This window comes from Cetorhinus maximus, unplaced genomic scaffold (genome assembly GCF_964194155.1).
Source record: "Cetorhinus maximus unplaced genomic scaffold, sCetMax3.hap1.1 HAP1_SCAFFOLD_182, whole genome shotgun sequence".
Lineage (NCBI taxonomy): Eukaryota > Metazoa > Chordata > Chondrichthyes > Lamniformes > Cetorhinidae > Cetorhinus > Cetorhinus maximus.
In genome coordinates, this window is record NW_027596163.1 from 635899 (window position 1) to 661257 (window position 25359).

At 45.1% G+C, this 25359-nt stretch overlaps 1 protein-coding gene across 3 annotated transcripts in view; it reads left to right on the plus strand.

The window, feature by feature from the left end:
* Positions 1–25359, plus strand: part of LOC144672973 (rab GTPase-activating protein 1-like) — a 442218-nt gene that overhangs the window by 328390 nt on the left and 88469 nt on the right. For all 3 annotated transcript variants that reach the window (XM_078534975.1, XM_078534977.1, XM_078534976.1), the window contains exons 15-17: positions 2597–2671; positions 8307–8432; positions 10908–11051. In XM_078534975.1, the coding sequence (XP_078391101.1) occupies positions 2597–2671; positions 8307–8432; positions 10908–11051 (345 nt within the window). The remainder of the gene's footprint in view (positions 1–2596; positions 2672–8306; positions 8433–10907; positions 11052–25359) is intronic.

The window sequence follows — 25359 nt, forward strand, 5'->3', positions numbered from 1 at the left end:
CCCAGAGTATTACCCTGGGCCTCTGAATGTGTGTCAGTCAGAGCTGAATGTGTTCCGTTTCGGTGGGATATTTATAAAAAATTCTGCTGTCAAGTCGGTAGCTTTAAATCTTCATAAACTTCTTTGAGAGTCAAATACAGGAGCGGAGAGTGTGAGAGTACAGGAGTGGAGAGTGTGAGAGTACAGGAGTGGAGAGTGTGAGAGTACAGGAGTGGAGAATTTGAGATTACAGGACTGGACAGTGTGAAAGTACAGGACTGGACAGTGTGAGTGTACAGGACTGGACAGTGTGAGAGTACAGGAGTGGAGAGTGTGAGAGTGCAGGAGTGGAGAGTGTGAGAGTGCAGGACTGGACAGTGTGAGGTACACGAGTGGAGAGTGTGAGAGTACAGGGCTAAACGATGAAATATTGAGTTAGAGGCTTGTGGGGTCCTGCACACAATCGCGTGCATGAAGGTGACTATTTTACTACACTTCATTGCACAAATACCTAAAGATAGCCAATGGAGCACTTTTGAAGTATAGTCAGTGTGGTAATGCAAGAAACACATCAGTTAATTCACACAAGGTCCCAGAGTGTGATGGCGGCCAGATTCAACCAACCATCCAACTGGGCGGCAACTGGTGAGGAAGGAAAAGAAAAACTAGCATTTATACAGCACCTTTCATGATCTCAGAATGTCCCAATGCACTTCACAGATAGTGAAGTACTTTTAAAGTGTGGTCACTGTTGGAATGTATGAAACAGGGCAACCAGCTGTTGCACAGCAAGATCCCACGTGCATAAATGAGAGCAATGATAATTTTATCATCCGTTTTAATGATGCTGGTTGAGGACGAAATGTTGTTCAGGTCTCTGGAGTGGAGGTTCCACTGCTGTGCTTCAAATAGAGCTTTGGGATCTTTCATATCCACCTGAAATGAAGACAAGGCTACATTTTAACATCTCATCTGAAAGTCAACACTTGCAGCAGTGTTGCACTCCCTGAGTATTCTACTGCAGTGTTGCACTCCCTCACCCTACTGGATTATGTAGCAAAAAAGGGGACCTGAGCCCACCACCTTCTGACCCAATGGTGAGAGTGCTGCCACTGGAAAAGCCTGAATCCTTAATGATTAAGATTACATACAACCTGTTTGGAGGCTGACAAAACATTCCTTCATAATAGGTCAAGGTCTTGCATAGTGCAAGGAGGGTGGAAGCACACTATCACCTCATCCCGGTTCACAAGAGCAATGACACTCCCTTTTCCTTTCCCCCACTCCGTCACGCTCTCCTCTGCAATGCTCCTTAAAACCCATACCTTTGACCAAGCTTTTGGTCACCCCTCCTAATGTTTCGTTATTCAGCTTGGCATCCAGTTTTGTCTGATTATGCCCCTGTGAGATATCTTGAGACATTTACCCACACTAAAGGCACTATATGAATGTAAGTTGTCCAGCAATTTTCCTGAAAAGATAAACTACTGCTGTGCGTCCTTGTCTGAGCATTGGCTTCCACAGATGTGTGAACCACCCTCCCTAGAGAGAAGAAAAATGCTCACGCACACACTCAGGCGCTCACACACACAAATGCTCATACACTCTCATACACACACGTGCGCACGCACACACATGCACACTCTCACACGCACACTCTCACACGCACACTCTCACATGCACACTCTCACAGACACACGCTCTCCCTCTCTCTCACACACACATGCACACACTCACTCACACTCACGCTGGCACACATGCTCTCTCTCACACACTCATGCACACGCTTACAGACCTATGATCACAGACACACACACTCTCTCTGACACATACTCATGCATGTACACGCATGCACACATACACACACACACACATTCACACACACCATTTCACCCTCACGCGCACACGTACACACTCATGCACATACTTATGCATGCACTCGCTCGTGCACACACTCTCACTTGCACACGCACTCACATGCACTCATGCTCTCACACTCACGCGTTTAAGTGCGCACTCTCTCATGCACATGCTTACGCACTTGCGCACACACTCTCACGCTCACACTCTCTGACATGCATGTACACGCACGCGCACACACTCGCATGCGCAGACATGTTCACACATGCACATGCTCTCATACACGCTCATGTGCGCACATGCTCATGAACACACATGCTCTCTTGCACACACACACACACTCTCACATGAACATGCTCATGCACACGCGCTCATATGCATATGCTCTCACATACGCTCATACGTACACACACATTTGGCTGTTTAGACCTGTAAAAATTGCCTTCTGAAATAAAGTGTTTATTTTACCCTGCAGGTAAGAAAAAAGCCCAGGTTGACTCTTAATGTCGGAATTACTGGAATTTTGGTGATTTTCATTAGTAATCTGGTTAAACAAAGTATCCTAACAGAGGGTGACTCTGTGCCCCCACCCCCCACCACATCTGCCCATTAAAAACCAAAAGAATTCAGGGTGAAAATGTACCATTTCGCTTACCTGTAAACTCTTGGGCTGAACCTGGTGGGGATACAACCTCAGCTAACCATGGGAGCTGTGACTGAGTCTCAATTTTCATTGTGGTTTTTTTCTTCTCCACAGGCATACTCAGTGTACGATGAGGACATTGGCTATTGCCAGGGCCAGTCTTTCCTCGCTGCTGTTCTTCTGCTACATGTGAGTAAACTGCCCTGCATATGACAGATGGTCTTGCTACAATATGTGATACTTCTGGCTAGATGGTAAGCCAATCAACGAGGAAAAGCCAGGTTGGGTATTGCAATGGTCATGCGGCTAGGCTGAAACTCACCTCCTGTATGTTTTGTGTGATAAGGTGCTCACGTTTATCACATTACCTTCCAACCTGAAATGTACAGGCTGGGGATGCTGAGGGGCTACAGAAGGTAAAAGTAAAGGAAGACTCGCACTTACACAGGACCTAGCATAGTGCTTCACAGCAAACAAAGTACTTTTGCAATGCAGCTACTGGAGTTAAGGAGGAAATGCAACAGTCAATTTACTCATGCTCAGATTCCATAAACCCCAAACATCATAAAGACAGATTATCAGGTCATTATCACATTGCTGTTTGTGGGAGCTTGCGTATTGACTGTTAACGTTTCCTACATTACGACAATAACTACATTTCAAAAGTACTCCATTAGCTGTAAAGCGCACTGGGACGCCCTGAGGTTGTAAAAATCGTTCAAGAAATGCAAGTCCGTCTGTCTTTGATGAATCATTTAAGATCCTGAGGGGCCAGGGTGGATGTGGAGAGGATGTTTCCTCTTGTGGGAGAATCTAGAGCGAGGTGTCACTGTTTAAAAAAAGGGGCTGGCCGTTTAAGACAGAGATGAGAAATTTTTTCTCTCTGAGGGTTGTGAATCTTGGGAACACTCTTCCTCAAAAGACAGTAGAAGCAGAATCTTTGAATATTTTTAAGGCAGAGGTAGATAGTTTCTCGATATGCAAGGGGGTGAAGGTTATCGGGGGTAGGCAGGAATGTGGGGTTCAGGTTACAATCAGATCAGCCATGATCTGAATGGCAGAGCAGGCTCAAGGGGCTGAGTGGCCTACTCCTGCTCCTAATTTGAAAGTTTGTATGTTTACCGTCAAACAGTGTTAAGGTGACAGGAGTGCAGGGACTGACTGCTGCACAGCTCACAGATGGGGGATGCCCCAAGCTGCCATTCTGAGTTGTATTAACCTGGCTTTCAAACCCAAGATGGCTCTTTGCTTGCTGGTTTGCCCTGTTTGAATCTCCTGATCCGTGAGGTTTGTACAGGGCTGTTGCTCCATTGGTCGGTCAAACTTTTACAAGAATAATTAAGACCTGTTGGTATCGGCAGTGGTTAATTGTGGTTTCACTAGTTTGGGTGCTGAACTGATGGAGCAGATTCCTACTTGGTATAGAAGCTGCTTGAATTTCAGCTCATTCACAGTTTACCTCCTAAGCTACAAAGGCGAAATTAACCCCCAACATCATTGTAAATGAGTAGAGACCTGGAATTAAACATAATGTGTCACCCCAAAGCTCTCATGCGTGAGTCTATGTTGCCTATAAGAGGGATTGAGCAGCCCTGTGTACAGCAGGAGCAGCATTGCTGGTGTTTGTATGCAGGCAAAGGTCTGAGAGACTGTACAGGACCCTCCCAGGACATGGCGTCATGTACTGTGGGAGTAGACCCACTGCCTCAGGAACTAACTGTATATTACTACAGTCACCTGGAGAAATGGCCATGAAGTTGTCCCATGTTGCATGACACTCAAAACAACAGGAGCAATCCACCTAGAGTGCAACTTTGCCTGTGGCTACAACTCTGAGCTTCCTATGCTCCAAGCTCCTTCCAAGATGCCCCTGGGGGTTTGATTCACACTGTTCTTCACAACTGCCTCCAGGAGGTTACTGAATCTGTTCCAGGCTGCCTGTCAGCACTTCCTCGATTAGAGCGGACAGAAGCGCAGTTTTTGTTTGTGAGGATAGCAAAGAGAAAGAAAGAACTGGCATTTCTATAGCACCTTTCACAACCTCGGGATGCCTCAAAATGCTTTACAGCCAGTGAAGTACTTGTAAAGTTCAATCACTGTTGTAATATAGGCAACGTGGCAGTCAGTTTGTATACAGCAAGCTCCCACAAATAGCAATATGATGATGACCAGGTCATCTGATTTAGTGATGTTGCTTTAGGGTTAAATATTTTCGGGAACAAAACTTCCATTGGGATCTTTCACGTCCGCCTGAGAGGACAGACAGTGTCTCGGCTTAGTGTCTTGTCCAATGGTCCTGACAGTGTAGCACTCCCTTAGTCCTTCACTGGGTGGGTCAGCCTAGGTTATGTGTTCAAGATTCTGGACTGGGACTTGAACACATGACACTGACTCAAATGAGCGTGCGACCCACTGAGCCACACCTGACATAGCACCTCATGTACTGCAATCAAGAGCCTTACAGGGATTACATACCTGTGTGCAGCAACCTCTTGTACATCAACCATGGGGAGGCAGTGGCGTAGTGGTATTGTCACTGGACTGGTATTGCAGAGACGCAGGGTAATGCTCTGGGGACTTGAGTTCAAATAGTGTAGTTTGAATCCAATAAAAATCTGGAATTAAAAGACTGATGATGACTATGAAAGCATTGCCGATGGTTGTAAAAACTCATCTGGTTCACTCATGTCGTTTAGAGAAGGAAATTTGCTGTCCTTACCTGGTCTTGCCTACATGTGACTCCAGACCCGTAGAATTATGGTTAACTCTTAAATGCCCTCTGAACAAGGGCAATTAAGGATGGGTGATAAATGCTGGCCTAGCCAGTGACGCCCACATCCCAGGAATGAATAAACAAGTCACTGCTAGTGTGTCTCTCTCCACATCCTTTAGATGCAGGAGAACTCTTTTCCTGAAGGTAGGAGGCTGATATCCATTTCTTTCTTGCCCAGTGTCTTCCAACTTCACCTCTAAGCATGAAAGATGACGAGCTGGCACTGATACTGTAATGTGTAAAGATGGGAATGCTGTGAATTGAGGCTGCAACAGGTGCTGTTAACAGTAGTGTGATAGACGTGCTGATGCCTGAGGAATTTCCAATGGCAGTCCCTGACCTGGAGAACTAGCAACTGAATTGGATAATCACAATCAGTTTTTTTTAAACCAGCGTTTCAGTTTGAATCTTGTATTTGGAAGCCTAGTGTGTTTAGAGTGTAGGTAAACTGTCCAGTGTATGTGTGCACTGCCTGACCTCTGCATGCGCTGCCCGATGTGTGTACGTGCACTGCCCGATCATTGCATGTGCTGCCCGATGTGCGTACGCTGCCCGATCATTGCATGTGCTGCCCGATGTGCGTGCGCTGCCCAGCATGTGTACGTGTACTGCCCAATCATTGCATGCGTTGCCTGGTGTGTGTGCACTGCCCGGTGTTTTTGCGTGCTCTGCCCAATCTTTGCATGCGCTGTCTGGTGTGTGCGGCCCAGTGTGTGTGTGTATGGCCCAGTGTGTCTGTGCACTGCCCTGTGTGCGCGGGGACCGTCCTGTGTGCGCGGGGACCGTCCTATGTGCGCGGGGACCGCCCTGTGTGCGCAGGGACCATCCTGTGTGTGCGGGGACCACCCTGTGTGCGCGGGGACCGCCCTGTGTACGCGGGGACAGCCCTGTGTGCGCGAGGACCGCCCTGTGTGCGCGAGGACCGCCCTGTGTACGCTGGGACCGCCCTGTGTGCGCGAGGACCGCCCTGTGTGCGCGAGGACCGCCCTGTGTGCGCGAGGACCGCCCTGTGTACGCGAGGACCGCCCTGTGTGCGCGGGGACCGCCCTGTGTACGCGGGGACAGCCCTGTGTGCGCGAGGACCGCCCTGTGTGCGCGGGGACGGTCCTGTGTGTGCGGGGACCGCCTGTGTGTGGGTGCACTGCCTGCTCTGTCAGTGCATTGTCCGATGTGTGCAAGCACTGCCTGGTACGCGTGTGCATTGTCCGGCTTATGTTTGCACTGTCCAGTTTGTGCGTGCGCTGCCTTGCTTCTGCTTGCACAGTCCGGTGTGTGCTTGCACTACCCAATGTGCGCATGTACTGCCCATTATGTGCAAGCACTACCTGCTGTGTCCATGCACTGTCCGGTGTATATGAATGCTGCCCAATCTGTGTGACCACTGTCTAGCGTATGTGTGCACTGCCCGGTATGTACGAACTCTGCCTGTTGTTCGCACATACTGCCCAGTGTGCACGTGCACTGCCCACTATATCCATGCACTGTCTGGTGTGTGCGAGTGCTGTCTGGTGTGTGCTGTTATGGCACAGTGGGTGGTAAATGCTAAGCTGCTCAAATCCTAGAGGGAAACTTGAAACAAATGCCACAACTGTTTTGCAGTTTGTAATTTTACGTCAAGATGCGTGCCTTGAATTCAGCAGTGATAAGTCCACTGAGTTTTTTTTTACAAAACAACTTAAACATTTATTAATAAAATAAATAATTTTAAGCACATACATAGGTCTACAAATTACAACATGATAATTCTTAGATCCTCTAATTAATCTGACTCCCAGTTACACCCCCGTTAAGGCAGCAGTAAAAACAAAATAGATTTTAACAGACCCATGCAAAGCACACGATACCCTGGACAGGGATATTCACAGTGAATTCCCTTAGCTTTGGTTCCTATAGGCAGCAGCTTGGTACACAGAGGCTGGAGGCTTTTCAGACTTGTTAGATCTTAGAATGCCTTTATGTTACACATAACCTCATTTCCTTTCTACATGTTTCTTCTCTATACATGTTTCCTCTTTGAATACAAATTTCATTGTTTCAATGTCTTTGGACTTTACCTTTCTAACAATAAAAATCTTTCATAGCACTAATTTTATCAGTAAGCTTGGGGAAAAATAAACACACTGTTTGGCTTCTTCTGGCTAAATGTAACATTTCACCCAGTCCTTTGAAATTCAAACTATTCTGGCATATCTAAAAATGCAAATTTTCCGTTACACCTCACATTCTAAACCTTAAGCTATGTTTACTTATCTAGCATTTCAAACCTAGCTTCTCTTCTGATACATCAACGCCTTCAGACCAGCTGTCTTTAATTCAATTAACAGCGACCCCCCCCCCCAACACACGCACACTCCAGACCCCACTATTCCTACTTTACAATAAATCTGAATAACATTATGAAAATTATTATATTTCCATGACAGTGCGAGCACCGTCCAGTGTGTGTGAGCACTGCCCTGTGCGTGCATGCACTATCTGCTTGTGTTAGCACCGTCCGCTTGTGCATGCACTGCCAATTGTGTGCTAGCATGGCCCGCTGTGTGTTAGCACTGTCTGGTGTGTACGTGCACTGCCTGCTGTGTGTGTGCAATGCCTGGTCACTATAGCACCTCCTACATTACAACAGTGACTCCATTTCAACAATTCTTCAATGTCTGTAAAGCACTTCGAGACATCCTGAAGGATGCGAAAGGAACCAAGAGGTTCATTATAATAGGTTTTACACAGATGCTCTTTCAGATCCACATGAGTTTGAACATACAACAGATGCTCATTTTCGAGTGAGTATCCGTTTGATTGGGGCCTCCCGCTATGTTTAGTGAAATACAGCAATGAGAGGATTGAGGGTCACCCTGACTCTGTGTGATAGAAAACTACATTTGTGTAAAGTAATTGGGTTTATTATTGGCACCTGCCCCGCCCTAGTCAGGTAGCAGAGTGCTACCGTTCAGTTTAGTTACTTTTCTTATCTCCATATCCCTCACTTGATAACATCCAGGGGGCTCCATGGCTAATGCATAAGTTACATGTGGAATGAATATCTTTTCTCAGATGCCAGAGGAGCAGGCGTTCTGTGTCTTGGTGAAGATCATGTACGACTATGGTCTCCGGGAGCTCTACAAGAACAACTTTGAGGATCTGCATTGCAAATTTTACCAACTGGAGAGGCTGCTCCAGGTAGGCAGCAGGGATATTTCTAACCATTATGTACCACCACAAACTTATCTATATGGATGCCCATTTTCCATTCTGCCAGTTTATTAAATGTCATCTTGTATTCTGTGACAGTCTCCCTGAGTATCAAATAACGCATTTCAATGCAGGTATTTTCATCCGAATCCAGGATGAGTTGGATTTCTCTGCAGTGACACATGATTTTCAAACTTGCCTCCTGAGTGTAGAGCTGGTGCTGCAGATCTTTTTGAATGCGCTTTACACCGATTAATACTTTGAAGTGCAGTGAATGTGGCAATGTTTTTCCCAATGTCGGTTGAGGGATAAACATTGGCCAGGACACTGAGGAGGGCTCCCCCAGTCGTCTTCGAAACATTGGCTGTGGGACCTTTTACGGCTGCCTGTGGATAGATGGAGTCTTGGTTGAATATTTCTGCTGAAAGACGGCACCTGCGATAGTGCAGCACTCTCTCAGTGCCACGTTGAACTGTCAGCCTAGATCATGACACAAGTCTTTGGAGTAGGGCTTGAACTCATGACTCAGAGGTCAGACTGACGACAGGCACCATTTCTAGAATGCTTCACCAAGAACCAGAGCACAGGGGTGGAGGTACAAATTATTAACTTCCAAAAGGAGTCTGACTGTAGCTGTTGATATGAAATTAAATCTCTGCCTGAATTTGAATTTACATAAATCAATGTGGACCTAGTGAAACAAGTAAAGAGAGCGTTGGAGGGTTATTCACAGGACCGGGAAGGGTACAATTTCCTTTCTTTCTCTATTGATAGACAGCTGTGGGATTTATTGCAATTATTTGAGCTAATGAGTTTTAAAAAACGTCTTCAAATAGAATTAAATTTGGGCCTTTAAACTTTTTATTTCCTTAATTTATTGAAACAGTGATTGCTCCTGGATAAATGGCCCACTCTATTGCTAAAACCATCCAGGTGAGAAGGCCTGGTAAATGAAGCCTTGAAATTGTGAAATTGTAAATTAGATAGAGTATCATTCATCCAACTGAAAGCTTCAGCCCATGCCTGTCACACGATCATAGTTACAGATTCTGTCACAACCCTGCAGATTTTTGTGTCATTCTTTTCAAAAGAAAGTGTAAAAAGAGCCAGTTGACAAAACCCTTGTGTGGCCGCATTTTTAAAACAAATAAATAACTATTAATTTATGGAAGTTAGTTTTGTACAAATGCAGAAGCCAATGTAGTTCCTGCAGATTGAGTAAAATCTCTTCATTGCAGACTAGTGTTGGTTAAATTTCCAATTGATGAAGCCTCCTTTGTTAATGTTTAATGGGATGGTACTGCATTCCCTTTATCTGTGCTAATTTGATCCATTTACAATAAACGGGTTAATGCTTGTGTAACAAAACACAGACAGGAATGTAGTGAAGTGTCCAGCAGTGAACTGCATCAGTTGGAACCCTGATCTTCCATTTCTCTCCCCAGCGTTTCCCACTTCTGTACCCATACAATCATATAATGGTTACAGCACAGAAGGAGTTCATTTAACCTGTCCAGCCTGTGTCAGCTCTCTGCAAGCGCAACTCAGCTTGTCCCACTCCCTCACCTTTTCCCTGTAGCCCTGCAATTTATCTTCCCCTTCAGGGGAATTTTTTTCCCTCATCCAATTCCCTTTAGAAAGCCGTAATTGAATCTGCCTCCACCACACTCTCACCACATTCCAGATCCTAACCACTTGCTGTGTGAAAATGTTTTTCCTCATGTTGCCTTTGGTTCTTTTGCAAATCACTTGAAATTTGTTTCTTGACCCTTCCACCAATGGGAATAGTTTCTCTCCTTCTGCCCTGCATAAGTCCCTCACGATTTTAAATGCCCCTATCACATCTCCTCTTAATCTTCTGTTCTCCAAATCCCGGCTTCTCACTTGGATAATTGGCTGACATTTTTCTTTTCACAGTATACCCTTACATACATGCTTGGGGCAGCTGCTGTAGAGGCTCAGTGGGGAAAGGCCACAGTCTAAGGCCTCTCAGCCATAGTGTACCAAGGGGCTGGAAACTGTTGAACCCCTCGGACTGTATGCCGAACATTGAATGTATATTGTAAAACTCAAGAGTATTGCAATTGTATTGAGGCACCTAAGAGACAAATCAAATTTTATTGTACTTTTTGAAATTTTCAAGTTGAAATGTTTTGTACTGTACTTTTACAGATGAAATATACTTTTGGAAAAAGAAACTACCCCTTGCACCACTTAGTCTGAATGGGAGCTAGGCAAACTCCAATGATGGTGTACCAATGACTGTTTAAAGATCCCCCCTTTCACCATTGCAAAAAGCAGGTTCTTTGCTTTGTGCCATATTAAGTGGTAAAATTGGAAGTCCTGCTTTGTTTGTGTTAAAAGCAGTCAGTGTGGGCTGTTCTGTGCTGTACAATGACTGCCTGTTACTTTGAGAGGTGTGTGTTGGAGTAAAGCCCCTGTTTGTTGGTTTAATGTTTGCAGGAACAGCTGCCCGAACTGTACAATCACTTCTTAGATCTGAACTTGGAGGCGCACATGTATGCTTCACAGTGGTTCCTCACACTCTTCACCGTTAAATTCCCACTCTGCATGGTCTTCCACATCATCGATCTGCTGCTCTCTGAGGTAAGAATATGCGCTCATTCACACACACGCTCACACATGCGCTCACCTCACTCACACACTCACCTCACTCACACACTCAACTCACACACACTCATCCCACTCACTCACACACACACTCATTCAGATGCACATTATACCCACACACACAATCATGCACACAAACACACACTGACACTGACTCACTCACTCATACTCATACACACCCACTCTCACATGCGCGCATACCCACACTCATACACACAGTCACACACACACACACTCATACATAGACATAATCACATGCAAATACTCACACACACAGTCTCACAGACTTATACACACAGTCTCGCAGAGACACACACACTTTTGCTTATATGTACACATACATACTTATGCTTACACACATGCGCACACACACATGACACACTTATACACAGTCACACTCAAACTCCCATACACACCCACACTCACACTTACATACACTTATACACGCAGTGCCACACTCAATTTCACACACACCCTCATACACACACACTCATACACAAACACACTCATGCAGCATCAAATACACACAATCACAGAATTCTTACAGGTTAGAAGGAGGCCATTCAGCTCATCATGTCTGCACCAGCTCTTCAAATGAGCAACTCACCTAATTCCATTCCCACCCCCCCACTTCTCCCTGTATCCCTGCACACACTTCCTTTTCAGATAACAGTCTGATTCCCTTTTGAATGCTTCAATCGAACCTGCCTCTACCATTAAACAGTTTTTTTCATATTGCTTTTGCTTCTTTTGCCAATCTGTGCCCTCTCATTCTTGATCCTTTCATGAGTGAGAACAGGTTCTCCCTATCTACTCTGACCAGACCCCTCATGATTTTGAATACCTCTATCAAATCTCCACTGAGCCTTCTTGTCTCCAAGGGAAACAGTCCCAACTTCTCCAATTTATTTTACACACACACACACACACACACACACACAGACACGCGGGTACACACACACGCGTACACACACACACATATACACACACACGCGTACACACACACGTACACACACACATATACACACACACACGCGTACACACACACATATACACACACACGCGCGTGTACACACACACACATATATACACACACACACATACACACATGTCCTCAACTGGGGCAATTGTGGTGCTGCATGTCACCAGGCCTGAGAAGGCTAAAATGAGTCTAAGCCTGTGAACCTGACTAGTGGTGGTCCACTGGAATATGAGGGCATTGGGTAAGAATTGGATGCAGACCAGCATGCCAGCATTCACTATTTAGCCTCACGCTTGAAGAGCTCTCTTGAAGAAGCCTTGGCTGAAGCACTAAAGGTTGCTCACATGCATGAAATTATATCCAAGCGAGGGACAGCATTGTTGAACCTGTATGCTAGTGAGAGTCAGCACCCATGGAATTGTACCCCATTGAGAGTCAGGGTGCATGGGAGGTACCCCATGAGAGACATGTGGAACCCATTACTCTAGTGAGAGACAACAACAGAACTCGCATTTATAGAATGCCCTTAGTGTACTAAAACGTCTCAAAGCACTTCACAGGATTGTTTTCAGACAAAATTTGACACTGAGCCACGTAAAGTGACTAAAGAGGAAGGTTTTAAGGAATGAGAGATAGAGAGGGATAGCGATTCAGGGACCCCAGAGTGTAGGGCCCTGGCAACTGAAGGTACAGCTATCAGTGGTGAAAAGTTTAAAATTGGGCATGCTCAAGAGGCCAGAATTGGAGGAATGCAGATATCTTGGAGGTAATAAAGGCAAGATCTGCAGATGCTGGAAACCTGAAATAAAAACAAAAATGTACTGGAAACACTCAGCAGGTCTGGCAGCATCTGTGGAGCGAAAGAGTAAATGTTTCGAGTCAAATTTGACTCTTCTTCAGAAGTGAAGGAAAGTCAAAATGTGATGGGTTTTATGCCGTTGAGAGGAGCAAGGGGAAGAAGAACAAAAGGGAAGATCTAGGATAGGGTAAAGGGTGGGAGAGATTAAATGACAAAGATGTCATGGAACAAAAGGCAAAGGGAGTGGGTAATAGTTGTAATAACGAAACAAAGTATTGGTCCAGAGTGTGTGTGAATGGCAGAATATTGGACAGCTCTGCTTGAAAGCAAAAACATGAAAAACAAGATTCAGACCAGCACATAGCGCAAAAAAAAATCAAAATGGGGGCACAGAGTTAATGGTCTGAAGTTGTTGAGCTCAGTGTTGAGTCTAGAAGGCTGCAAAATGCCGAATCGGAAGATGAGGTGCTGTTCCTCCAACTTGCATTGGGCTTCACTGGAGCATTGTAGCAGGCCGAGGACAGAAATGTGGGCATGAGAGCAATTGTTTGGGGCGTTGGACAACGGGAAGAGAGGAAGTAAAGTGGCAGATATTACATCTCCTGCATGGGAAGGTGCTGTGGGAAGGGGATGAGGTGTTGAAGGTGATAGAGGAGTGTACCAGGGTGTCACGGAGAGAATGGTCTGTATGGAATGCTGACTGGGGAGGTGAGGGGAAGATGTGTTTGGTGGTGGTATCATACTAAAACAGTAATATTGGAGGATGAAAAGTTAAATGTGGAGGCTGGTGGGATGGACAGTGAGTACAAGGGGAACTCTATTGTGGCTCTGGGAGGGAGGGGAAAGGGTGAGGGCAGGAAATGGGTTAGACACAGTTGAGGGCCCTGTCAACCACAGTGAGTGGGAGTCCTCGGTTGAGAAAAAAGGAAGACATGTCAGAAGTGCTGTTGTGGAAGGTAGCATCATCAGAACAGGAGTGACGGGGAAACTGGGAGAATGGAATAGAGTCCTTAGAAGAAGCAGGCTGTGAGGTAACTGTGGGGAATCGGTGGGCTTATATTAAATATTAGTAGACAGCCAAACCCCAGAAATAGAGACAGAGATGCTGAGGAAGGGAGGGGAAGTGTTGGAGGTGGAGATGTGAAGGTTAGAGAAAGGTGGAAATTAGAAACAAGGTTGAAGAAGTTTTCCACATCCAAGAAATTGTTGAAATGACCTAGGGTGTCAGAAAAGTCACAGAGGAGACTGGACAATGAGAGAGAAAATTGAGTGAAGATAGGAAGAAATCAGTTTAAGAGGGCAAGAATAGGCTGAAACAATGGGTTTACCGGGACAGTCCTGTTTGTAGATTTTGGAAAGGAGAATTTCAGCAGCAGATAAGCTGAGACATAGATGGAGTCAGCACCCATGTGATTGTATTCTAGTGAGAGAGACAGAGTCTGGCAGGAAATATTGGACAAATCATTGCATATTAGTCTCCTGCAAAACATTAACTGAGTAGCTGTGAGGCTAGTGGAACTTTTTTCTGCAGTTTAAGCAGATCTTATGGATTTAGAAATCAGTTACAAGAATCAGCTTTTCAATTAGAGACCAACTATTACTCCACCCACCCCCCGAATCCCCTTCCAGCTCCAACATAGGCAGTGATTTGGGAGTCAATAGAAGGAAGATGAAGCAAGTCTCTTCAGTGCAATTTTCTAATCTAAAGAGGTTAGGGAGTTCAATGCTGGTAGAAAATAAGGATGGAGTAAGAATACAGAAAAGAGAATGAACTAATCTGTTTCAGAAGTACCCTGTAGCTTATAGCATACACAGTAACCATGCGACTGATGTTTGTGTGACCCAAAACTAAAGCTATGGTTTGTCTCAGTGTAGCATTGGATAACTAAATGATGAGGACAGATTACGTGAACAAGACTTGCATTCCCGTGTTATAGAAGATTAGGGGTGCTTTAACGAGGAGTTTAAGGTGATCAAGGATTTTATAGAACAGAGAGAAAATACTTTATCAGCTTTGTAGATCCCAGGCTAAGGGTGTAGAGCCTTCAAGTCAAGAAGCACTTCCTCACAAAAAGGGCAGTGGAAATCTGGAACCCTGAGCAAAACGCTGCTGATGCTTAACAATTGAAATTTTAAAAATTAAAATAAATAATTTTTTGGGGGTAAGGGTTCCCAAGAGATATGGAGCTAAGATGGGTAAGTGGTGTTGAGGTACCAATTAGCCAGAATCTAATGGAATGGTGGAGTGGTTTTGAGGGACTGAATGGCCTCCTCCTTTTTCTGATACACAATAGACATAGGAGACCTCACAATAGATTCTACCAAGTGCCTAAAGGTGGAGAGGAGCTCACCCTCCTGCCCACCTGGAAGAAGATTGGTGTATAAAGCATCGAAAGGTCAGGGAAGAGAGGAAGAAACTAAGAATTTGACCAATTCCACCTCAAGAGGATCAGTTCCTTGAAGAGGTTTTTCAGTAGGAATGGGAACTCAGTGTCTGAACCAGAAATTTTTCAACCAACAGAGAAAGTACCTCGCTTTCTTTCATTGGACTGGGATTGTGTGACCTGTATAGTTGGCCAGTGCTTGAAGATGCAGTAGGGCCTTGAGATTGTTACTAGGTCTGTTCCCTGGTAGGGTGGGTATCTGCTGGAACCAGCCACTACAAACAGCAGCTAAGATGAGTGGGACTGAAGCTAATCACATAGTTCTGAGACCCTGGCACTGACCAACTTCAAATCGCAAGTTAGATTTGTATTCATTGTCACAGTTCAGTTCATGAGTCTTTGTAAGAAAATCATTAATATTACCTTTATCAATCCTGGTATTGCCATTGCCATGCCCTTCATCTCTTGTAACTTAGACTGACACTACAGTACATTACTGGGTGAGTAATTTGAGACATTAAGCCAAGGCCCCATCTGTGCTCTCAGATGGGTATAGAAGATCTCATAGCACTGTTAGGAAGAAGAGCAGGGGAGCTATTCGTTGTGTATTAACCCATCTTTATCTCTCAAGTTTTAATTTTTCTTTATTCTTTCATGGGACATGAGCATCATTGGCAAGGTCAGCGTTTATTGCCCAATAACTTAGATGAGTGAATGTATGGTATCTAAATTTGCAGATTGACACAAAGACCAGGAGGAAAGTATGTTGTGAAGTGGACATAAGGAGGTTGCAGACAGATATAGATAGGTTGAGTGAGTGGGCAAAAATCCGGCAGATGGAGTATAATGTAGCAAATTGTAAAGTTGTTCACTTTGGCAGGAAGAATAAAAAAGCAGATTATTACTTAAACGGAGAATGGCTGCAGAATTCCGAGGTGCAGAGGGATCTAGGTGTTCTAGTGCATGAGTTATAAAAAGTTAGTATGCAGGTACAGCAAGTAATTAAAAAGGCTAATGGAATACTATCCTTTATTACAAGAGGGATTGAACATAAAAGTAAGGATGTTATGCTTCAGTTATACAAGGTATTGGCAAGACCAAGTCTCGAATATTGTGTGCAGTTTTTGTCTCTTGATTTAAGGAAGGATGTAAATGCATTGGAGGCGGTTCAAGGAGGTTTACTAGATTGATACCTGGAATGAGTGGGTTGTCTTATGAGGAAAGGTTGGACAGACTGGGCTTGTTTCCACTGGATAAAAACAAAAAACTGTGGATGCTGGAAATCCAAAACAAAAACAGAAATACCTGGAAAAACTCAGCAGGTCTGGCAGCATCGGCGGAGAAGAACAAAGTTGACGTTTCAAGTCCTCATGACCCTTCAACAGAACTAAGTAAAAATAGGAGAGGGGTGAAATATAAGCTGGTTTAAGGTGGGGGGGTGGGGGGAGAGAAGTGGGGGGGTGTTGTTTGTAGGGACAAGCGAGCAGTGATAGGAGCAGATAATCAAAAGATGTCATAGACAAAAGAACAAAGAGGTGTTGAACGTGGTGATATTATCTAAACGAATGTGCTAATTAAGAATGGATGGCAGGACACGCAAGGTACAGCTAGCTCTAGTGGGGGTGGGGTGAAATAAGACTAAAAGGGCATAAAAGGTATAGATTTAAAAATAATGGAAATAGGTGGGAAAAGAAAAATCTATATAAATTATTGGAAAAAACAAAAGGGAGGGGGAAGAAACGGAAGGGGGGTGGGGATGGAGGAGGGAGTTCAAGATCTTAAGTTGTTGAATTCAATATTCAGCCCGGAAGGCTGTAAAGTGCCTAGTCGGAAGATGAGGTGCTGTTCCTCCAGTTTGCGTTGAGCTTCATGAATGAATGACCCAGACCTCCCTGTCGCTTGCCATTTTAACACTCCACCCTGCTCTCTTGCCAACATGTCTGTCCTTGGCTTGCTGCATTGTTCCAGTGAAGCCCAACGCAAACTGGAGGAACAGCACCTCATCTTCCGACTAGGCACTTTACAGCCTTCCGGGCTGAATATTGAATTCAACAACTTTAGATCTTAAACTCCCTCCCCCCATCCCCACCCCATTTCTTACCCCTCCCTTTTGTTTTTTTCAATAATTTATATAGATTTTTCTTTTCCCACCTATTTCCATTATTTTTAAATCTACAACCAGTACTTTGTCAGTCTTTCCACCCCACCCCACTAGAGCTGTACCTTGAGTGTCCTGCCATCCATTCTTAATTAGCACATTTTCTTAGATAATATCACCACCTTCAACACCTCTTTGATCCTTTTGTCTATGACATCTTTTGATTATCTGCTCCTATCACTGCTTGCTTGTCCCCACAACCACCCCACCCTCAACTTCTCTCTCTCCCCCCGCCCCCCACCTTAGACCAGCTTATATTTCACCCCTCTCCTAACTACACTCAGTTCTGTTGAAGGGTCGTGAGGACTCGAAACGTCGACTCTTTTCTTCTCCACCGATGCTGCCAGACCTGCTGAGTTTTTCCAGGTAATTCTGTTTTTGTTTTGGATTTCCAGCATCCGCAGTAGTTTTTTGTTTGTGATAATCTTGAAAGCCTCGATTGAATCTGCCTCCACCACACTTTCAGGAAGCATATTCCAGATCCTAACCACTCGCTGTGTGAAAAAGTTTCTCCCCATGTCGCCATTCTATCTTTTGTCAATTACCTTCAGTCCTTTCCCTCTGGTTCTTGATCCTTCCACCAATGGGAACAGTTTCTCCCTATCTACTCTGTCCACACCCCTCACTATTTTGAATACCACAATGAAATCTGCTCTCAACTTTCTCTTCTCCATGTCCCAACTTCTCTAGCTATCTATGTGACTCAGGAACCATTCCTGTGAATCTTTTCTGCACTTTCTCCAATGCCTCCACATATTTCCTAAAGTGTGGTGCCCAGAACTGGACGGAATACTCCAGTTGAGCCTGAACTGGTATTTTATGTAAGTTTAACATAACCACCTTGCTTTTGTACCCTATGCCTCTGTTAATAAAGCCTAGGATACTGTATGCTCTCTCAACCTGTCCTGCCACCTTCAATTATTTTTGTACATATAAACGTAGGTCCCTCTGATTCTGCAACACCTTTAGAATGTACCCTTTATTTTATATTGTCACTCCATGTTTTTCCTACCAAGATTAATCACTTCATACTTTTTTGCATTGAACTGCATCTGCCACGTGTCCACCTATTCCACCAATTTGTCATGTCCTTTTGAAGTTCTACATCAGGCTTGTCCAACTTTTTCACTTTGGGGGGGCCACGTTTCCATTTTCTTCTCACTCAAGGGGCCAATGAGAAAATTTCAGAGAGATAAGGTTTGGCGCGACATTAAACGTGAATTTCAAAATAAAGCTGAGATATAAACAAAAGAAGCAACCTGCTGAGCAAATATGAAGCGATGTCAAAGCAATAAATTGATAATTAAAGAGTAATTAACAAAGGTCATCATTAGACTGTGAGTGAGACAGGGTCTGTTTGTCTGGCTCACTGCCAATCTCTTGATGCTCACTCACCCTCACCCACCATGTGTGCGGTGCAGTTGTGTGTTGGTGTCTGCAGGTGGGGGTGAAGGTGAGTGAGAATCCTGAAACTGCGAGTGAGCCAGACACACACACACACACACACACATTTCCCACGCTCCCTTACTCACTCCCCCACGCTCCCTCACTCACTCCCCCACAATCACCCCCTCACTCCCTCATACTCCTTCACTCACTCCCCCACACTCCCTCAGTCACTTCCCCACACTCCCTCACTCCCCTTCACACTCCCCCAATTCCCTCACTCACTCCACACTCCCTCACTCTCTACTCCACACTCACTCACTTACCTCCCCACACTCCCTCACTCGCTCCCCCACACTCCTTCGCTCACTCCCCCACACACTCAGTCATGTTCTCTCTTCCCCGCACCACTGGGCAGTGAGTCTTTTCATCATTGGAACAGATGCGATAGATATTTTTTTTATCCTTTTTCCCCAAACCCACCCCCACTCAGGGCCATCTGTCACTTGTCTTTATGTTTTGATTTCATAGAGCACTGACCCTTGTTCTGCTGTTAACACGTTCTGCTATTTTGCCTTTATACCACTATCAGCACCTTCTTTAGTCTTTAACACTGCCATTAACACTCCCTTTGTCTTGTGTCCATGACATCTTTATCATGTTTCTCCTGAGCTCCCACCCACCCCTGACCTTCTATTTCGCTCCACCTGCTCCACCCCCTCTTAAACAGTATAAAATCCGTCACATTTCTACATTTCTTTAGGTCTGAAGAAGAGTCCTTTGGACTTGAAACGTTAACTCTGTTTCTCTCTCCACAGATGCTTCCGGACCTGCTGAGTTTTTCCAGCATGTTCTGTTTTTATGTCATAAAATCTGACGATAGTTTCAGATGAAGGAGCCTCTTGAATCTGTTAGATCTCAACCTTCCAGAGTCCCAATCCTCCCTTATTCCCATGAGAGCCATTTCTTAGATTAGTCCAGTGTCCTGATCTCCATCATCCTTCCTGGTCACCTGTCCCAGTTGTGGAGCACCCTCTGTTCAAGAAAATTTCCTGAGGTCTGTCCGGAACCTCCTCTCGCAACCTTGAACCTTATGCTGCCACTTTGGTCAATCTGAAAGAATCGGCCTAGGTTTACTTCTTGTATCCTGCAGAGATTAAATTTTGTATAGCTCTGTTAGATCTCCTGTCAAATATTGTTTTTAACTCTGAAAAGCCATAGCTATATGGTTCATCAACTGTCTCTGCTAACTCATCAAAAAACTCAAGCAAGTTAGTTAAACATGATTTGCCTTTCGCCATCTTCACAATTAATCCACGTTTGTTCAAGTGACTGTTAATTTTGTCTTGAATTATTGTTTCTAAAAACTCCTCACCACTCTTGTTAAACTGACTGGCCTGTAGTTGCTGGGTTTATCCTTACACTGTTTTTTGAACAAGGCCGTTACGTTTGTAATTCTCCAGTTCTCTGGCACCACCCATGTATCTAAGGAGGATTAGAAGATTATGGCCAGTGCCTCCATCCTTACTTTCCTCAGCATCTTTGGATGCATCTATTTTTCTTTTCTTATGGGCATCGCTGGCAAGGCCCAGCATTTGTTGCCCATTGCTAATTGCCCCTGAGTGTTTGCTAGGCCATTTCAGAGGGCAGTTAAGAGTCAACCACATTGCTTTGGGTCTGGACTAAAATGTAGGCCACACCAGGTAAGGATGGCAGATTTCCTTCCCTAAATGAGCATTAGTGAACCAGACAGATTTTTGCAACAATCAATGAAGGTTTCATGATCACCGTTAGTGAGACTAGCTTTATAATTCCAGATTTATAATTGAATTTAAATTCCATCAGCTGCCATGGTGGATTTTAACCCTTGCCCCCAGGGCATTTTAGCCTGGGCCTCTGGATTTCTAGCCCAGTGACATTACCACTACATCACCATCTCCTGCGATCCTGGTGACTTATCAACTTTAAATACAACCAGCCTTTGTAAACTCCTCATCTTGCAATATAAAGTTTGATTCTACTGTACTGATCAAGGCTCACTGTCACCTCTGAGTCAGAGGTTTTTAGTCCAAGTCCCACTCTTGAAGAAATTTGAGCATATGAATTTGGCTGATGCTTCAGTGCAGTACTGAGGAGTGCTGGTTATTGGAGGTTTCTGTCTTATGGATGAGACATTGGAGTTGAGGTGCATTCTACCCACTCACATGGATGTAAAAATTCCCATGGCATGATTCAATAAAAGGGCAGAGGACTCCTCCCTGATGTCCTGAACAATATTTATCTCAACCAACACCTATAACATTGGTGTTTGTGGTTTTAAAAAAAAATCCATTCATAGGATGTGGGCTTCACTGGCTGGGCCAGTATTTATTGCCCATCTGTAGTTGCTTTTGAGAAGGTGTTGGTGAGCTGCCTTCTTGAACCACTGCAGTCGGTGTGGTGTAGGTACACACACACTGCTGTTAGGAAGGGAGTTCCAGGATTTTGACCCAGTGATAGTGAAGGAACGGTGATACATTTCCAAGTCAGGATGGTGAGTGACTTAGAGGGGAACTTCCAGATGGTGGTGTTCCCATGTATCTGCTGCCCTTGTCCTTCTAGATGGTAGTGGTCGTGGGTTGGAAGGTGCAGTCGAAGGAGTCTTTGTGAGTTCCTGCAGTGCATCTTGTAGATGGTACACACTGCTGCTACTGTGTGTCGGTGGTGGAGGGAGTGAATGTTTGTGGATGGGTTGCCAACAGGGCTGCTTTGATCTGGAGGTGCCGAGCTTCTTGAGTGTTGTAGGAGTTACACTCATCCAGGCAAGTGAGGAGTATTCCACCACACTCCTGACTTGTGCCTTGTAGATAGTGGACAGGCTTTGGGGAGTCAGGAGGTGGGTTACTCATCGTACAATTCCTAGCCTCTGACCTGCTCTTGTAGCCGCAGTATTTATATGGCTAGTCCAGTTCAGTTTCTGGCCAATGGTAATCCCCAGGATGTTGATAGTGGGGGATTTAGTGATGGTAATGCCATTGAATTTCAAGGGATAATGGTTAGATTCTCTCTTGTTAGAGATGGTCATTGCCTGGCACTTTTGTGGTGCGAATGTTACTTGTCACTTGTCAGCCCAAGCCTGGATATTGTCCATGTCTTGCTGCATATGGACATGGACTGCTTCAGTATCTGAGGAGTCGCAAATGGTGCTGAACATTATGCAATTATCAGCAAACATCCCTACTTCTGACCTTATGATGGAAGGAAGGTCATTGATGAAGTATCTGAAGATGGTTGGGCTGAGGACACTACCCTGAGGAACTCCTACAGTGATGACCTGGAGCTGAGATGACTGACCTCCAACAACCACAACCATCTTCCTTTGTGCTAGGTATGATTCCAACCAGCGGAGAGCTTTCCCCCTGATTCACATTGACTCCAGTTTTGCTAGGGCTCCTTGATGCCACACTCGGTCAAATGCTGCCTTGATGTCAGGGGCAGTCACTCTCACCTCACCTCAAGAGTTCAGCACTATTGTCCATGTTTGAACCAAGGCTGTAATGAGGTCAGGAGCTGAGTGGCACTGGTGGAACCCAAACTGGTTGTCAGTGAGCAGGTTATTGCTAAGCAAGTGCCGCTTGATAGTACTGTTGATGAGCCCTTCCATTACTTTACTGATGATCGAGAGTAGACTGATGGGGCAGTAATTGGCCAGGTTGGATTTGTCTTGCTTTTTGTGTACAGGACATACCTGGGCAATTTTCCACATAGCTGGGTAGATACCAGCGTTGTAGCTGTACTGGAACAGCTTGGCTAGGGCACGTTCTGGAGCATAAGTCTTCAGTACTGTTGCCGGAATATTGTCAGAGCCTTTGCAGTATCCAGTGCCTTCAGCCGCTTCTTGATATCACGCGGAATGAATCGAGTTGGCTGAAGACTGGCATCTGTGTTGCTGGAGACCTCCGGAGGAGGCTGAAATGGATCATCCACTTGGCACTTCTGGCTGAACATTGCCCTGATGTGCTGGGCTCCCCCATCATTGAGGATGGGGATATTTGTGGAGCCTCCTCCTCCAGTGAGGTGTTTAATTTTCCACCACCATTCACGACTGGATGTGGCAGGACTGCAGAGCTTAGATCTGATCCATTGGTTGTAGGATCACTTAGCTCTGTCTATCACTTGCTGCTTATGCTGTTTGGCACTCAAGTAGTCCTGTGTTATAGCTTCATCAGGTTGACACCTCATTTTTAGGTATGCCTGGTGCTGCTCCTAGCATGCCCTCCTACACTCTTCATTGAACCAGGGTTAATCCTCTGGCTTGATGGCAATGATAGAGTGGGTGATATGCCAGGTCATGAGGTTACAGATTGTGTTCGAATACAATTCTGCTGCTGCTGATGGCCCACAGCACCTCATGGATGCCCAGTCTTGAGTTACTAGATGTGTTCGAAATGTATTCCATTTAGCACAGTGGTAGTGCCACACAACATAATGGAGGGTATCCTCAATGTGAAGGCAGGACTTCATCCCCACAAGGACTGTGTAGTGGTCACTCTTACTGATAATGTCATGGACAGATGCATCTGCAGCAGGCAGGTTGGTGAGGATGAGATCAGGTTTGTTTTTCCCTCTTGTTGGTTCCCTCACCACCTGCCGCAGGCTCAGTCTAGCAGTTATGTCCTTTAGGACTCGGCCAGCTCGGTCAGTAGTGGTGCTACCAAGCTGCTCTTGGTGATGGACATTGAAGTCCCCCCACTCAGAGTACATTCTGTGCCCTTGCCACCCTCAGTGCTTCCTCCAAGTGGTGTTCAACATGGAGGAGCACAGATTCATCAGCTGAGGGAGGGCGGTACGTGGTAATCAGCAGCAGGTTTCCTTGCCCATGTTCGACCTGATGCCATGAGACTTCATGGGGTCCAGAGTCGATGTTGAGGACTCCCAGGGCAACTCCCTCCCGACTGTATACCACTGTGCCGCCACCTCTGCTGGGTCTGTCCTGCCGGTGGGACAGGACATACACAGGGTGTATGTCTGGGACATTGTCTGTAAGACATGATTCTGTGGGGATAACTTTGTCAGGCTGTTGCTTGACTAGTCTGTGAGACAGCTCTCCCACTTTTGGCACTAGCCCCCAGATGTCTTCGCAAGGTCGACGGGGCTGAGTTTGCCTAGGTTGATGCTGGGTGGCCCATCCAGTTTCATTCCTTATTTGAGATTTTGTAGCAGTTTGATACAACTGAGTGGCTTGCTACGCCATTTCAGAGGCCATTTAAGAGTCAACCACATTGCTTCTGGTCTGGATTCACATGTAGGCCGGACCAAATAAGGACAGCAGATATCCTTCCCTAAAGGACAATAGTGTGAGCTTTCTGTACACAAATTGGCTGTTATGTTTTCTACATTATGATAGTGGCTGTACTTCAAAAGTATTTCTTTGGCTGTAAAGTGCTTTAAGCTGTACCTGAGGTCGTGAAAGATGCTATATAAGTGTGTGTCTTTTTTTAGCTATGGGTGAATGATGAGACAATCTTTCGATTTCCCTCTCAGCAAGTCGTATCTTATCCACGTGGGGCTTGTTACTTACAACATCCTTGTATTGAAATAAAAACAAAAATGCTGGAAAAACTCAGCAAGCCTGGCAGCATCTGTGGAGAGAGAAACAGAGTTAACGGTTTGAGTCCATATGACTCTTCTTCAGAGCTGCCGAGTTTTTCCAGCGTTTTCTGTTTTTATTTCAGATTTCCAGCATCCGCAGTATTCTGCTTTTATCCCTGTATTGAACATCATTTTGCTCTGATTATCTCAGGTGCAATCTCGTGACGTTCTCTTTCCCCCATCAATTCCTTCCAATTCAGGGTAACTTGTGCAAGCAGAGACAATATAAGATAAGGGGTACAATTTTAAATGGGGTGCAGGAGCCGAAGAACCTGGGGCTATTTGTGCAGAAATTATTGAAGGTGGCAGGGCAGGTTGCAATAGCAGTTAATAAAGAGTAGGGGATTCTGGGCGTTATAAATAGAGACATAGAGTACAAAAGCATTTGGTGAAACTTTATAAAACACTGGTTCAGCCTCAACTAGAGTATTGTGTCCAATTCTGGGCATCGTACTTTAGGAAAGGTGTGATGGTTTTTGAGAAGGTACAGAAGATTCATGAGAATGGTTTTGGGGATAAGGGACTTTAGTTATGAGGGTGGATTGGAGGAGCTGGGGTTGTTCTCCTTGGAGAAGAGAAGGTTGAGAGGAGCTTTGATAGAGGTGTTCAAAATCCTGAGGATTCTGGACAGATTTGATAGAGAGAAAGTGTTCCCATTGGTGGAAGGGCCGAGAACCAGAGGACACAGATTTAATGGGATCGACAAAAGAACGAGAGGTGACATGAGGAAACATGTTTTGATGCAACATGTGTTTAGGATCTGGAATGCACTGCCTGAGAGAGTGGTGATGGCAGATTCAATTGTGGCTTTCAAAAGGTAATTGGATCATTTGGTTCATTTGTCTGGAGATGAAAATATGCAGGGCTATGGGGAAAAGGCAGGGGAGTGGTACTAGCTGAGTTGTTCCGACAGAGAGCTGGCTCAGACATGAAAGTCTGAATGG